The 12,440-nt window shown below is 43.0% G+C and overlaps 1 protein-coding gene across 5 annotated transcripts in view; it reads right to left on the bottom strand.

Annotated features, from left to right (window-relative positions):
• The window catches only part of GRIP2 (glutamate receptor interacting protein 2), a 490,758-nt gene that overhangs the window by 210,605 nt on the left and 267,713 nt on the right, over positions 1-12,440 (bottom strand). The window contains exon 1 of one of the 5 annotated variants that reach the window (XM_043519665.1): positions 9,413-9,524. The exons of the other annotated variants lie outside the window; for them this stretch is intronic. Coding sequence (XP_043375600.1) covers positions 9,413-9,467 — 55 coding nt within the window. The 5' untranslated portion in view covers positions 9,468-9,524. Of the gene's footprint in view, positions 1-9,412; positions 9,525-12,440 lie in introns of those variants that run through there. 5 annotated transcript variants of the gene reach the window in all.

Raw genomic sequence — 12,440 nt, 5'->3', positions numbered from 1 at the left:
CTATTTATTTACAAAGAATGCACCCAAAGTCCTGTTTCTCTGACCACAGGAGGATCAAACAACTGGAGATAGTTTCTTTACTCACAGTTCCAAGCCTCTTTCTGCCAGCACTCAGCCCAAAAGCTCTCTCTCCCTCTCTCTTAGCTGTTTGCTCAGGGTCATGCTACCAGTGCTGTGGTGGCTGTGGCTAGTGCTTCCCTGGTGCCTTCTCTCACTGCTTCTCTGATCTTTCTGCTGTTTCTCTCACAGCTCCAATCCAACCAATACCCTAGCCCCTTGTGTTTGCCATACCAGGGAAACCCATTGGGCTGTAAGGTTAAGATTCAACCCAAGCCTTGCCATGTGCCTGTGTTTTTGGGGGTGCTCCTATTGCTTCAGCTACCTGGTTACATAAAGGAGCTTAATTGTTTCCTATAACTACAGTAGAATCCTGTTAATCTGACACTCCATTAGCGGGCTCTGCGTGTTAACCGGACAACCAGTGCACACAGATCTAGAAGGGGCAGATCTCTCCTGTGGCCTCTAGATGGCGCTGCTGCATGGCACTTTCCCATTCTCCGATTTAACTGGATTTTTGATTATCCAATCCGGCCCTGATCCCTATTTGATTGGATAAATGGGGTACTGCTGTATCCCAAATTAAGGGCAGTGGTCACACCCTGAGCTTCAGAGAGGTTTAATCTAACCCATAACATGCACCCATGCAGAGAGGCGGCTAGTGGCCTCCCCAGGCACTTAACTCCCATTGAAACTAATGGCATTTACACCTAACTAACTAGGCACTTTAGAAAATCCCTCTAAGTGCCTATCTGCATCTTTAAGAGCCTAAATACCTTTGAAATCTGACAATCAGCACTTCAGAGCCTACGCCTCATTGTAAGTTAGGATGTAAGTCTTAAGTGCCTAAATCACTTTTGAAAAGGGGACAAGGCTGCCAAATCACTTTGGGCCATATTTTCATAGGTATTTAGGCAACTTAAAGACATAGATGGGCATGTGCCTAAGATGCCTAGGAGTTACTAACGATTGGTTCTTAGGACCTTAATGGACATTTTGAAATTTTTACCCCAGATCTACCATATACATCGGCTTGGAAGATTTAGATTTTTATTGGTAGATGTCAATAAACATTGATTTCACTGTACACATATAAACCGATGACAAAATATTTCCATTGATGATGATAATAAAGTACAGCTCGGCAAAGGAAGAAAAATGCTGCTTGAGAACTGATTACAGTTGATTTAAGGCTACTGACTTTGTATATTTTGACATGGGACATTGACAATTTGTATTTTAATGGTTACAGACTTTAACGTTTTGAATCTCAACACCCTACAGTTGTTAACTAATTATTGTCTGATCCCACCCCATAATTTCCCACAACTGTGAAAACATAAATCAATAAAACCCCAAAAGAAATGCTTAAAACTCATAATTTTGCACAAGTGCAAACATTTTAATTAACATTTTAAAAAATGTTTAAAAATAAACATTCACAGTATCCGTCGAGATTATAAAAAAATCAAAATAGAATTCTGTCAAGCCTACATATACATATCATCTGCGTGAAATGTTGAGCATCATTAGGTTTGCTTCGGTGTCTTTGGGTCTCAGTGGCCCTCCACATACAGCATTTAAAGAAAACACTCTGTTCTTAATAACCTCTCACCAACTCCTCCTCTCGCTGGTAGGCAATGGCACTTTCATGCCACATGACAAGGGACTTTGTAGTCACATACTGCCAATGCATGAATTCATCATGAATTCTCCAATATGGAAAGCGCTGACACTGTGCCAGAAATCAAGTGGGTCATCCTAGCTTTGGATAGAGAATTTGTGTAGTCATGGTAGAAGGGACTGACATCATGAAACAGGCACTCTGAAGTTTCCCCACACAGCTCTGCCGATGCGTCTCAAATGCTGACCTGCAGCCAGCCCCTTGCTATTCCAGTCGTGGGGCCCTCAAAAGCTCTGCCAATGTAGATTAGTCCTGACATGCAACCTCTCTTGCTGTTTCAGACCTGGGCCTTTCTTGAACAGAGATTCTCAACCGGGTAAATTGGGTAATTGTTTTACACAGAAAATTAAGGTCCATTAAGGACCCTCAGTTGTGGCCACAAAACTCACTGAACCCAGAACTCCCAAGGTGAGTAGCTAGTGAATCAATCCAATGGCTCCCAATCACCACTTTTTAAAAGCTTCTTTTAAAAAAAAATTCTACAGATATATTCGCTCATATTACAAAGAAAGCACCAATCTCTTCTGTGCTAAATTACTGTGGAGACATTGAAGTACCACTTTACAAAAGCAGAATCTAACATTATATGTGCAGTTTTTTACTTTATGTTTTTGCATGCACCATTTTCCACATGTAAGTCTTTTGCACTTGAAAGCTGCATTTGTGTATTCAAATGGATTAGAGAGCCAGGCAGTGACATCTATTAAACACTGACATTCTGTTAAAGATTTGCGATCTCAATCTTTCTTTTTTCCTTTTTTCGCATTTATGCATAGAGAACACTTAACTGATCCAGCCTATTTGCATGTGCAGATGAAGTATTCATGCGCTACTCCTGTTCATGCAACATTTCCACAAGATTGTGTGCCCACATTCAGTCCCCTTGGAAATATGGCTTCTGATTCTGATGTGCAACAGAAAATACAGGGGCTAGCTTTAGGCATAGCCCTGAGCAGTGGGTAGTGTGTAACCTGCACCCCTGCAGGAACGCTCCTGGAAATCACTGGGCCTTACAGACACGCCTTAGGCACAGTTTCCTTCCTTCTTGCCCCTTGCTGGCGTTGGTCAACAGCAAATTATGATGCTGGCTCAGCTGTGCTGACTGGCACATTGGAGAGGTGAGAGCCAAGGTTGCACCCACTACCCACCCATGTGTCATGGAGGTGCGGGGAGCACATCTTCTTACTCCTTTGCCCCTGGACCCAAAGTCCAGATAGACTGTGCTGGGGAGTCTGGCAGGTTATCACCCCCCCAGTCTGGGCACATAGGCTCCGCCACAATTTTGCCCAAAGAGATTTTGATGCAGTATCCTGCATCCTGGAGTTGTCTCTCCATCTCACTTCAAGAAGGATTTACTCTTTCACCCTCAGTGCTGCAAGTTTTTATTTCCTTTAATTTGATTACCAGTGTAACAGAGTAATATACTCTTTGCCACTGCTGCCCAGAGGAAGACTAGGGATGAGAATGGGGCAAAGGGAGCTGTGGATAGTATAGCGCAGGTGATACTCACCTGGGAGGCCTCTCCATCAGTCTGAAAAATTGGCTTCATTAGTAGACATAAATAAAACATGCCCAGCCATTAGTTATTAATGAATTATTGAAAGTGCTGAAGTGTAGCTATGCTTACAAGAGCAGAATCAAGAGAGGGCAGCTAATGTGCTCACCAATCGCTGGCTTGGATTCCAATCATTTTCCCTGGTCCCATGTTTAAGGATATCCTGCTTTTGCTGCTGAAGAAGTAACGACCCCACCAATATTAACTGTAGCAGCTTCAGAGATGTCACCTGCTATTAAATATTCATCTGAAGTCAAACCCTGCAAAGTTCTGATCCCCTTGAAGAGAAGGTATATAAGAAAGGAAGAGTTGGTTGAGGCCCTAGCCTAAGAATTAGGAGACCTCGGGAGTCCCTGCTTTGCCACAGACATCCTGTGGTACACTTAGCTTTTCTGTGCCTCAGTTTCCTGTATATATATATATATATATATATATATATATATATATCTTCTTACTATATGTTCCATTCTATGCATCTGATGAAGTAGGCTGTAGCCCGCGAAAGCTTATGCTCAAATAAATTTGTTAGTCTCTAAGGTGCCACAAATACTTCTGTTCTTTTTGTGGATACAGACTAACACAGCTGCTACTCTGAAACCTATAAAACAATAGCTTCCCTTACAGGAGCGTTGTGAAATTAAATGCATTCAAGACTGTTAGTTGCTCAGATGCTATCAAATTGGGGGACCTGTAAGTACCTTGGGGAGACAGTTCTATTCACGCTCACTATTTTTTAAACAAAAAATGTTGACTCAGCACCATGGTGGAAATTAAAGCAGATATGAGCCCTATCATGACATGTCCCTTTTAATGGGATATTTCCAGTTTCTCTGCAGTGAGCAATTCTTAATGCGTGAGAATACCAGTCTTGATATAAGAAAACACAGTCTGCTGTGTAGCACAGCCTCAATATAGCATTGTGGTGATGCTATAGAGCAAATAAAGCAACAGGTCAGATGGGCTTGTTACTGACTCTGGAGGAAACTTTCAGTGACAACGTTCACACAAATAACATGTAAGTCAATTTTGACCTCTTCTTATGTTGAATGAAGGTGGAACAATTCCAGACATTTGTAAATTTATCTAAAGGACAAATTAGGTGTCTTATGAGCACAACATAACTTGTTTGAAAACCTGGACCTCAGTATAATAGCAGTGTTGCCACCTCCCACAACGACATCCTGAGTCTCATAATAGTGTGTGTTTTTCTTTTTAAAAGCTCCTATAGTAATTTGATTGTGTGTCTCAGCTTTTATTTTTTAAAAAAAGAAGTTTCTTGTCCTGATGGTCTCAGAGAAAAGCTTGTAAATGTGACCTGAGTGAACCCTAACGATTCATAAACCAGAAGGCAAAGAGAAAGAACCTTCCCCTTTTTTAAAAAACAAAATCTCATGATTTTGGAGGACCGGAGTGACAGCGTTTGAATACTTAGGACAGGCTATAGTGACAAAGTGCAATAAAATCCCAAAGCACTAGTGCTGCACATAGGGAGACTTTGACATGACAAAAATAAATATATTTTTAAATAAAATATTTTAAAATACATTTCTCCTTTAATTATAGAATATGATAGAATATAGAAATGAGTTCAGGGTTTTGGATTTCCATTGCCAGAGGTGAAGACACCACTAACACCAAAAGCACAAGGAATGCAGTTACTTTTATCTCTTCAGGTGTTCGTGATCCTATCAGCTCTTACAAGACAACCCAGCTGTCTGGGCTAAGGTTGTGGGAAGTAAATAAGAAGTCAGTTAGTTCACCTTTAAATTGCAGTCATTTGTATTTTTCAAGCCTACACATGTATCTTGTTAATGATTTAGTATCTCTAACAGTTTTATTTATTTATAAAATCATGTCAGTTCACTTTAGTAACTTAAGAACAACTCAGAGAAACCAAGACAGAGTAGAATTTAGGCCAGATTTGGCGACTGGCTGAATGTCAGACAAGGTCATATGGAAATGCCTGGCAGATGGACGTACTGTAATAGCACAGCTACAGTATTCACTGTCAAAAGGGGACCCTTGTTTTTTTAAAAAAAGAGATGCTTGCACCATGGCAGCTACAGTTTTTTCCATTCTTGGAATGGAAAATACACCAATGCTGAGGAAAGGTTCATGTGGTAAATGATCAGTTTTTTAAGCAGCACCTTCTGTAGAGGGTCAAGTGAAACCCGGGATCTGGGCTCCCCTGCCAGAAAATGGATGGCTGCAGAAGTGAGTCAGGGACAGAGCAGTAGGCAGTAGTGGTGCCAGCCAGATGCCTGCTGGGTTAAGCTGGGATGCTTCTCTTGCCAGGGAAGATCAAGAGCTCAGGAATGGAAGGAAGACAGGCATTCACGTGTGCTAAGAGGAATAATTTCTCGCAGGTCATGGTGCCAGAGGATTAGTTTGGGAAGAAGAGCCTGAGAGTTTGCCTGGTGAGTGAAGATGAGATACACTTGGAAGAAGGTTTCAGAGTAGCAGCCGTGTTAGTCTGTATTCGCAAAAAAGAAAAGGAGTACTTGTGGCACCTTAGAAACTAACAAATTTATTTGAGCATAAGCTTTCATGAGCTACAGCTCACTTCATTGGAGGGAGCTGTAGCTCATGAAAGCTTATGCTTAAATAAATTTGTTAATCTCTAAGGTGCCACAAGTACTCCTTTTCTTGCTTGGAAGAAGAGTGTCTCAGGGTAAGTGTGTGACTAGGAAGGAGGAGAGGGGGGAAAGGAGAGGGAGGAAGAGTCTATCTGGGGAGAGGGAATTACAATTAGTTTAGAAGAAACTGGTGTGTCCAACAAACCACCCTCAATATCATGCAGTTTAAATCTGACAGTTGCTATTATGGGTCATTGCTGAGGACTGAACCCAGGAATGATACTCTTGAAAATATCTGCCTCAGCCACTTGAGCTGAAGGAATATCTCCTCCAGCTGGTAGCTGTAGTAGACTCATATCCAGTATGGGCCTGCCACTAGAGTGGAACACATATGGAACAGTGGGTTACATAAACACCTTAGTTAAATGATAAATAGATGTGATGGAGTTGGGGAGGTATATTTGCTGCTGTCATGTACACATCCTTCTCTGGCTACATTGGATATTTCTCCCTCTCTGTACAGACTTTGTTCTTTGAAGTAAACTGATTGATTTGTTGGGGAGGGGTATGGGGTTTGGGATTGACAGATGTCTCATGCAGGGTTGAGCATCCCCAGGGATGCAACAGACAGTTAGAAAGTATGAAAAGACTAGAGAAGAGTGGGTCGCGACCCCATTTTAATGGGGTCACCAGGACTATCTTAGACTTTCTGGGGTCCAGGGCTGAAGCCCGAGCCGCAACTCCCAGGGCTGAAGCCGAAACCCGAGGGCTTCAGTCCTGGGCGGTGGGGCTCAGGTTACAGGCCCCCTGCCTGGGGCTGAAGCCTTTGGTTTTGGCCTCCCAGCCCGGGGCAATGCCCAGGGCAGGAGGGCTCAGGCAGACTCAGGCTTCGGTCCCCCCTCCTGGGATTGTGTAGTAATTTTTGTTGTCAGAAGGAGGTCGTGATGCATTGAAGTTTGAGAACTCCTGGACTAGTGCATTTATGGATAGGCAAACTGCACAGTTCATTCCTTGCTGGTACAGTTCATATCAGTTACTAGTTCTTGGATACATCACATTGGTGATATCACTGATTTGTTAAATTTTGGCTCATTCATTTTTTATATTTATCATTTGGAGATTATTTTAACTTTAAACCAGATATCCCAATTTACAGAAACTGGGTAACAGACTCTGCACATGTGTGTTCATTTGAAAGCTCTAACCCGAAAGCAAGTTCCAGCTCAACTTAATCCTTGATCAAAGCAGAACTATTTAGCACCAGATTAGTGATTCTCATATTTAAAGCTATACGTAAGAAATGCAGGGGATCCAAACCAACTCCAACTTAACCAAAGCTGGGGAAACTTTTTATGGTAGCGTTGGAGTAACATTTTGTCTAAACTTCATTGGCTCATTTCCAGTCTTAGCTGGCCCTAGCATACAGCATACCGTTACCCTTCCCTCTGCTTTAGGAGTGTTTCCTAGTGTTCCTTACAATCTATGTCAGAGGAAACTGTGCTAGGAGGTTTCATTCAACTGACCTTTTCAAGTATTTTAAGACCCAAATAGAGGCTTTTCTTTATAAAGGGGGAGGGGTGAAGGAGGGGAATTTCAAAAGCTAATACCCAGGGACCAAACTCTCCCCTTGAATAACTGCACTAAACAGAACACTGGATGTATTTGGGATCCAGGGATCTCTAAATGTCTTCCAGTGTTGGAATCCTGAATACAAACAACAGAGCTGGGCTACTGGTGCATGAGAGTAGGCATATGAAACCGACTATGTGCCGACATTGGAACTGACCAGGTTAGTTCTTCGCTCAAACAGAAGTGCAATGAGCAAACAAACATAGGCATAAATTGTAAAAAGCAAATGGCTTAAAATAAAATCTGTACATTTTTAATAATCTGGGACCAAACGTTGCAAGATGCTGAGCACCCTTAACTCCCACTGACTTCCATGACAGTAGAGGGGGCTCAGGACTCTCAAAGTCAGACTCCTAAGATGTTATCAGGTAAGGAAACTCTTATTTTTGATGTAGGATTTGGGCTATTCCTGGGTCACACTGAGGCTGCTTTACTGGCTCCAAAGTGAAGGTAAAGCTTGCACAACTGGCCCTGGAAGAATGACCTCACAGACTACACATTATTATCCACTAGTGGGGTCAAGCTGGCTTAACAGCTGTGTCACTCCCCTCACTGTGGTTGGCATTGGGCACATGGCCATCACATCTGTGTGCTCAACCCATCCCCGGCTGTGGTCACATCCCCTCAGGCTGCTCTGATCTACAGTATAAGCCAGAGCAAAGCAGCCACAGCACTCGGGTCTTTATCTGGATAAGTTCCTTTTGCTAAAGGGACAAGGTGTGCACGGGAGTTAGACTGTAGACTCTAGCGCTGATCTAGTTCATGGATGTATATGTGATAAAATATAGCCCCTATTGCTAATACAGATCAGTGCCTGCTGGTGTCCTGACAGAGTTCAAAATGCCGATGATGCATCAACTCTCTGCACCAGGCAATAAGGCTCTCTCTAAATGAGGGAAAAGCTGAGTTTGTACATCCCAGGATGCCTGAAATCAATAATATCCAAGTTACAGTGAGCCTCTAGAAGCCACTGTTCTTTAAGGGTCCTTGTAAAAATGCAAGTCATTTTCCTTTATGTGAAGCAGGCTTTGATCGGCAGGAGGTATACCTGGCATTTCTGACCACCTTAAAGGCTCATATGGTGAAGTATAGCCTCCACTCTATAGGAAAACTTTTCAATCCATTAATATATTAGACATTTTAAAAAACAAGACAAAACTGAACTGAACGCCAGCTGCAGAGCACAAGAGCAACTGCAGGACTTTACAATGCCAGGAAAACTGTGTCACTCCATCAGCGAAGTTCTGAAATCAATTTAATACTATTAAAACTAAAAGGCTTGCAGCTAGGGTCTACTTGCTCAGCAGATGTATTCATTAAATTTGTCTAGCATGATATTGTAAGTAGTAGGAAGAGAAACCCATCCATGCCTGGAAATAGATTTTGCCTGAGATCTACTTAGCTTCTCGTTTCACAGTGGGATTTCTTCCCAGAAGTAGATTTCCCCTGTACTCTATTGACATGTCTCTGTCCCAGCTTTCCTGGAGTTCTCTATTCCCAACCACCCTCCAGAAGCTGCTCGCAGGTGGGTCAAACATCAGAATTGACAAACAATGCTGTGCAGTCCAGCAAAACACAAAACTGCCTGTCTTTACAAAGTAATAACTCCCTTATGGGGGCGTGAGGGATTCTTGTAAGGGTCCAAGGCACATCTAAATCTACTTTATTGCAATGATAACCACAACAGCTGGACAAAATAAAAATCCACAAGTCAAATGATCTCCCCTGAAAACATATTATACATAGAAAAATAAAATAACCCCCCAATCCACACCAACGGGGCAGATCAGTCACAGGCTATACATTATTTTTTCTCTTGTCTACCTAAGAAAAAGTTAATATTCAAACTGGTCCTCTCTGAGTCCCTCTTTCAGACAGGAGTACGCTGCTCCCGCCCCCATTCCACTGTACCTTTATTCTTCCGTCTCATCACCCCTAGCCGGCACTTCAGTGAAACAGCAAACATCTTCCCGCATCACAGCCTCCAGTGCTCCACTCACATGGCTCTGTGCAGCATCTCCCTCAACACCTCTGCCTGGTTCTGTGTGGGGCTGCTGGCTCTAAATTAATTTATGATTACTGTGAAATAGAGTCGTGCTTCATGTTGTGGCAGAGGGAGCAAGCCAGAGAAGAGATCAGGGTGAAAGGGGAAAGGAAAGAGAGAGACAGAAAGAGAGGGGGCATGGTTTTCAGTGCTGATATTTTTATTGTCATTTTGTCCAGATGAACATGAAATCACCAATCAATATTTATAAATCTATATCCAGTCCTCTTGTTCTTAAGGGATGGGAATCCTCTAGTACATTACCGTACCACTGTGCAAAGCAGTATTATTCCTTCCTGGGTGTGCACATTCACACTTCCCCATAAAGATAATCCTTACCTGCTTACTACAGCAAAGATTCAGAGCCCTTAATTTTGTGGGACTTAGACAAGTTGTGAGCAAATAAATAACTCACAAGTAGCAAGGACCAGATTCAGCCCTGGGTCTGTGTTGGCAAAGGCCCCCAGTAGCAGAAAGTCCACCTGGAGGAGGTTGTGACAGTGAAAAGCATCAGTAACCTCCCCTCAGTTAGGGGGCTAGCATGGTGCAAACTGTGGGTGGCACCGGTTGGCCAGGGGGTGCGGCTAGGACAGGCAAAGGATGCACTGGTTCAGCTGCTAAAGGGTTGGCAGGATTCTGGTGGAACCCAGAGCATCATGTAAAGCTGCTCCCCACCCTCATTATGTGGAACCCCTGGTAGAAGATAGCAGCAGTAAGACAGCCTGCTCTTCCTTGGGGTGAATTCCAGATGGGGCCAAGGCTTCCCCTGCCAGTTTCAGTGAATCTGGCCCTTAAAATGTATAGAGGATCCCCTTCTGAAGGGCCGGATTGGAATCCCAGCTGCCTCAGGGCGGACTTTTCTACAGAGGCTAGGAAATGGATGGGTTCCCATTGTACACTGGCTGCGGGAAGTGCTTTAACCTTCTTCTCAAGACAACAGTATCTGCTCTTCCTTGTCAGTCAGCCACACGATAGCACTCAGGTGACCTGCATTAGAGCTAGACTTCAGTGTACGTGTCTGGTATACCCAGACTTTGACTTGCTTGTTGGAAAAGAGCAAAACAGTTTCACAACCAGGTCTGAAAATAAATACAGACATTGGCTCCAATAGAATAACACTGGTGTCAAATTGTAGTAATGCAGTGGGGAATCAGGCCCTATGTCTTGTAGCTAGTGCAGAGTCTAGGGTTTTTTTTGCGTGTTTGTATTTAGGTCACTGCATCTAGTAGAGAATTCAGGACAAGTTCTCAGCAGGAGCCCCAAGGACTTCAGTGAGATAGAAAGAGTATGGCTGCTCTGGGCAGGACTCCCAGGGATTTCAGGGTAATAGAAAATACAGGGTTTGTTTTATGCAGAATTCCCTGGGACTTTAGGCGACTGGAAAATACAGGGCTAGTTCTGGGCAATGACCCCAGAGATTTCAGTGGTTTACTGTACATAGTTCTAAGAAGTCAGTGAATGTTTCACAATATCACTGTTAACCTCTCTGTACCTCAGTTTCCCAGTCAGTAAAATGGGGATAACAATCCTTGATTCACCAGCGTGGCTTAATACATCCCATTGCACCTGGCAAGAGTTCTAAGTGCTAAGCAGGAGGAGAACTACTGGCACTTTTGTTTATGGTGGCTCAGTAAATGACACCATCCCCCGCTGAGCTGTGGCACCCAGTCTTGTGAGCAATAGTGTGCCTTTCCAGAGGGAATGGCACTGCCCAGATTAGTAAGGCTAAGCAAGGCCCTGAAGATGGGCTTCTTAATGTTAGCCCTTTACTGTCAATAAAGTACTGACGATGAACTTTTTGGTGCATTCACTCAATGCTAACCACTAATATGGAACCATATTCTTAAGTTTATTGCAAGCAGTGCTACAGGGAGATGGCACCTCGAGAGATGGCTTGGATTATTTTCCAGCTGCATTACTAGGAAACTCTGGGTGGGTGCTGGATGTGAGTCAGAACCATCACAAATCTGTGAAAGCACCATCCTTGCTTTGTTGTTTTTTTCTGGGGTGGGGAGACAGAATGTGTTTGAAAGACATATAGAAAGACTTAGGAAAGAGAGTTTTTACTTTTACCCAAAGGTATAAACTACTGAGTGGATTTAGGATTAAAAAATAAATAAATGCTTAAAGAAAATAAGTGTTCCATTTCCTTCCTTTATAAAGAAATCCAGTGTAGTCTGGAATAGCAAGTATGCCGCTCCACTGGGTTACATTATACTCCCGCATAACTTCACTGAACGCAACACACTAGAGCTGAAATTCAAAGAAGTTATACATGCATCAAACTGGGGCAGCAGAGTGGAGAATCAGGTGCTCTGTGTTCAGAATAAAACATCACACACACACACACACACACACACACACACACACACACACACACACACACAAAATTCACTTGGGATACAGAGAGATCCAGTTAACATCAAAGCAAATTACAGTTATCTGTTCTTATACTACTAGCATTGAACATCAGACAGCCAATTAACAAGACTGGATTTTTGACTGTCCATGGGAAGAAAGAGGGTATATATTATGTATTTATAGTGGTTGGCCATATTCATTGGTTGAAGCCTGTGGCAAATGCAGACACACATATCACCTACACTGAACAATTCCTAGAGGCTGTGGGTTACAGAGCCTCAGTAGGTACAATTTAAATATGGCGCATGAGTAATTGGGGTTATGGGTTGCATTATCATTGGACAGTTCCCCATTCTATATACCATCTCCAAAAATGTACCAGTGGGAGATGGGTTTTCTTTGCCTTATGTGATCTGCATAAAATATATTCTCAGTGCAATACCAGGAGTTTTTCAGGGCTAGAACAGTGTGTACATTAGTGAATGTATCAGCTTCCCAGTGGCCTCCTTCCACCCCTTTCTATTTCCCGTGCAC

Source organism: Dermochelys coriacea, chromosome 7 (genome assembly GCF_009764565.3).
Source record: "Dermochelys coriacea isolate rDerCor1 chromosome 7, rDerCor1.pri.v4, whole genome shotgun sequence".
NCBI lineage: Eukaryota > Metazoa > Chordata > Testudines > Dermochelyidae > Dermochelys > Dermochelys coriacea.
The sequence above is the reverse complement of the archived record's forward strand: the minus strand, read 5'-3'. Positions and strand labels throughout refer to the sequence as shown.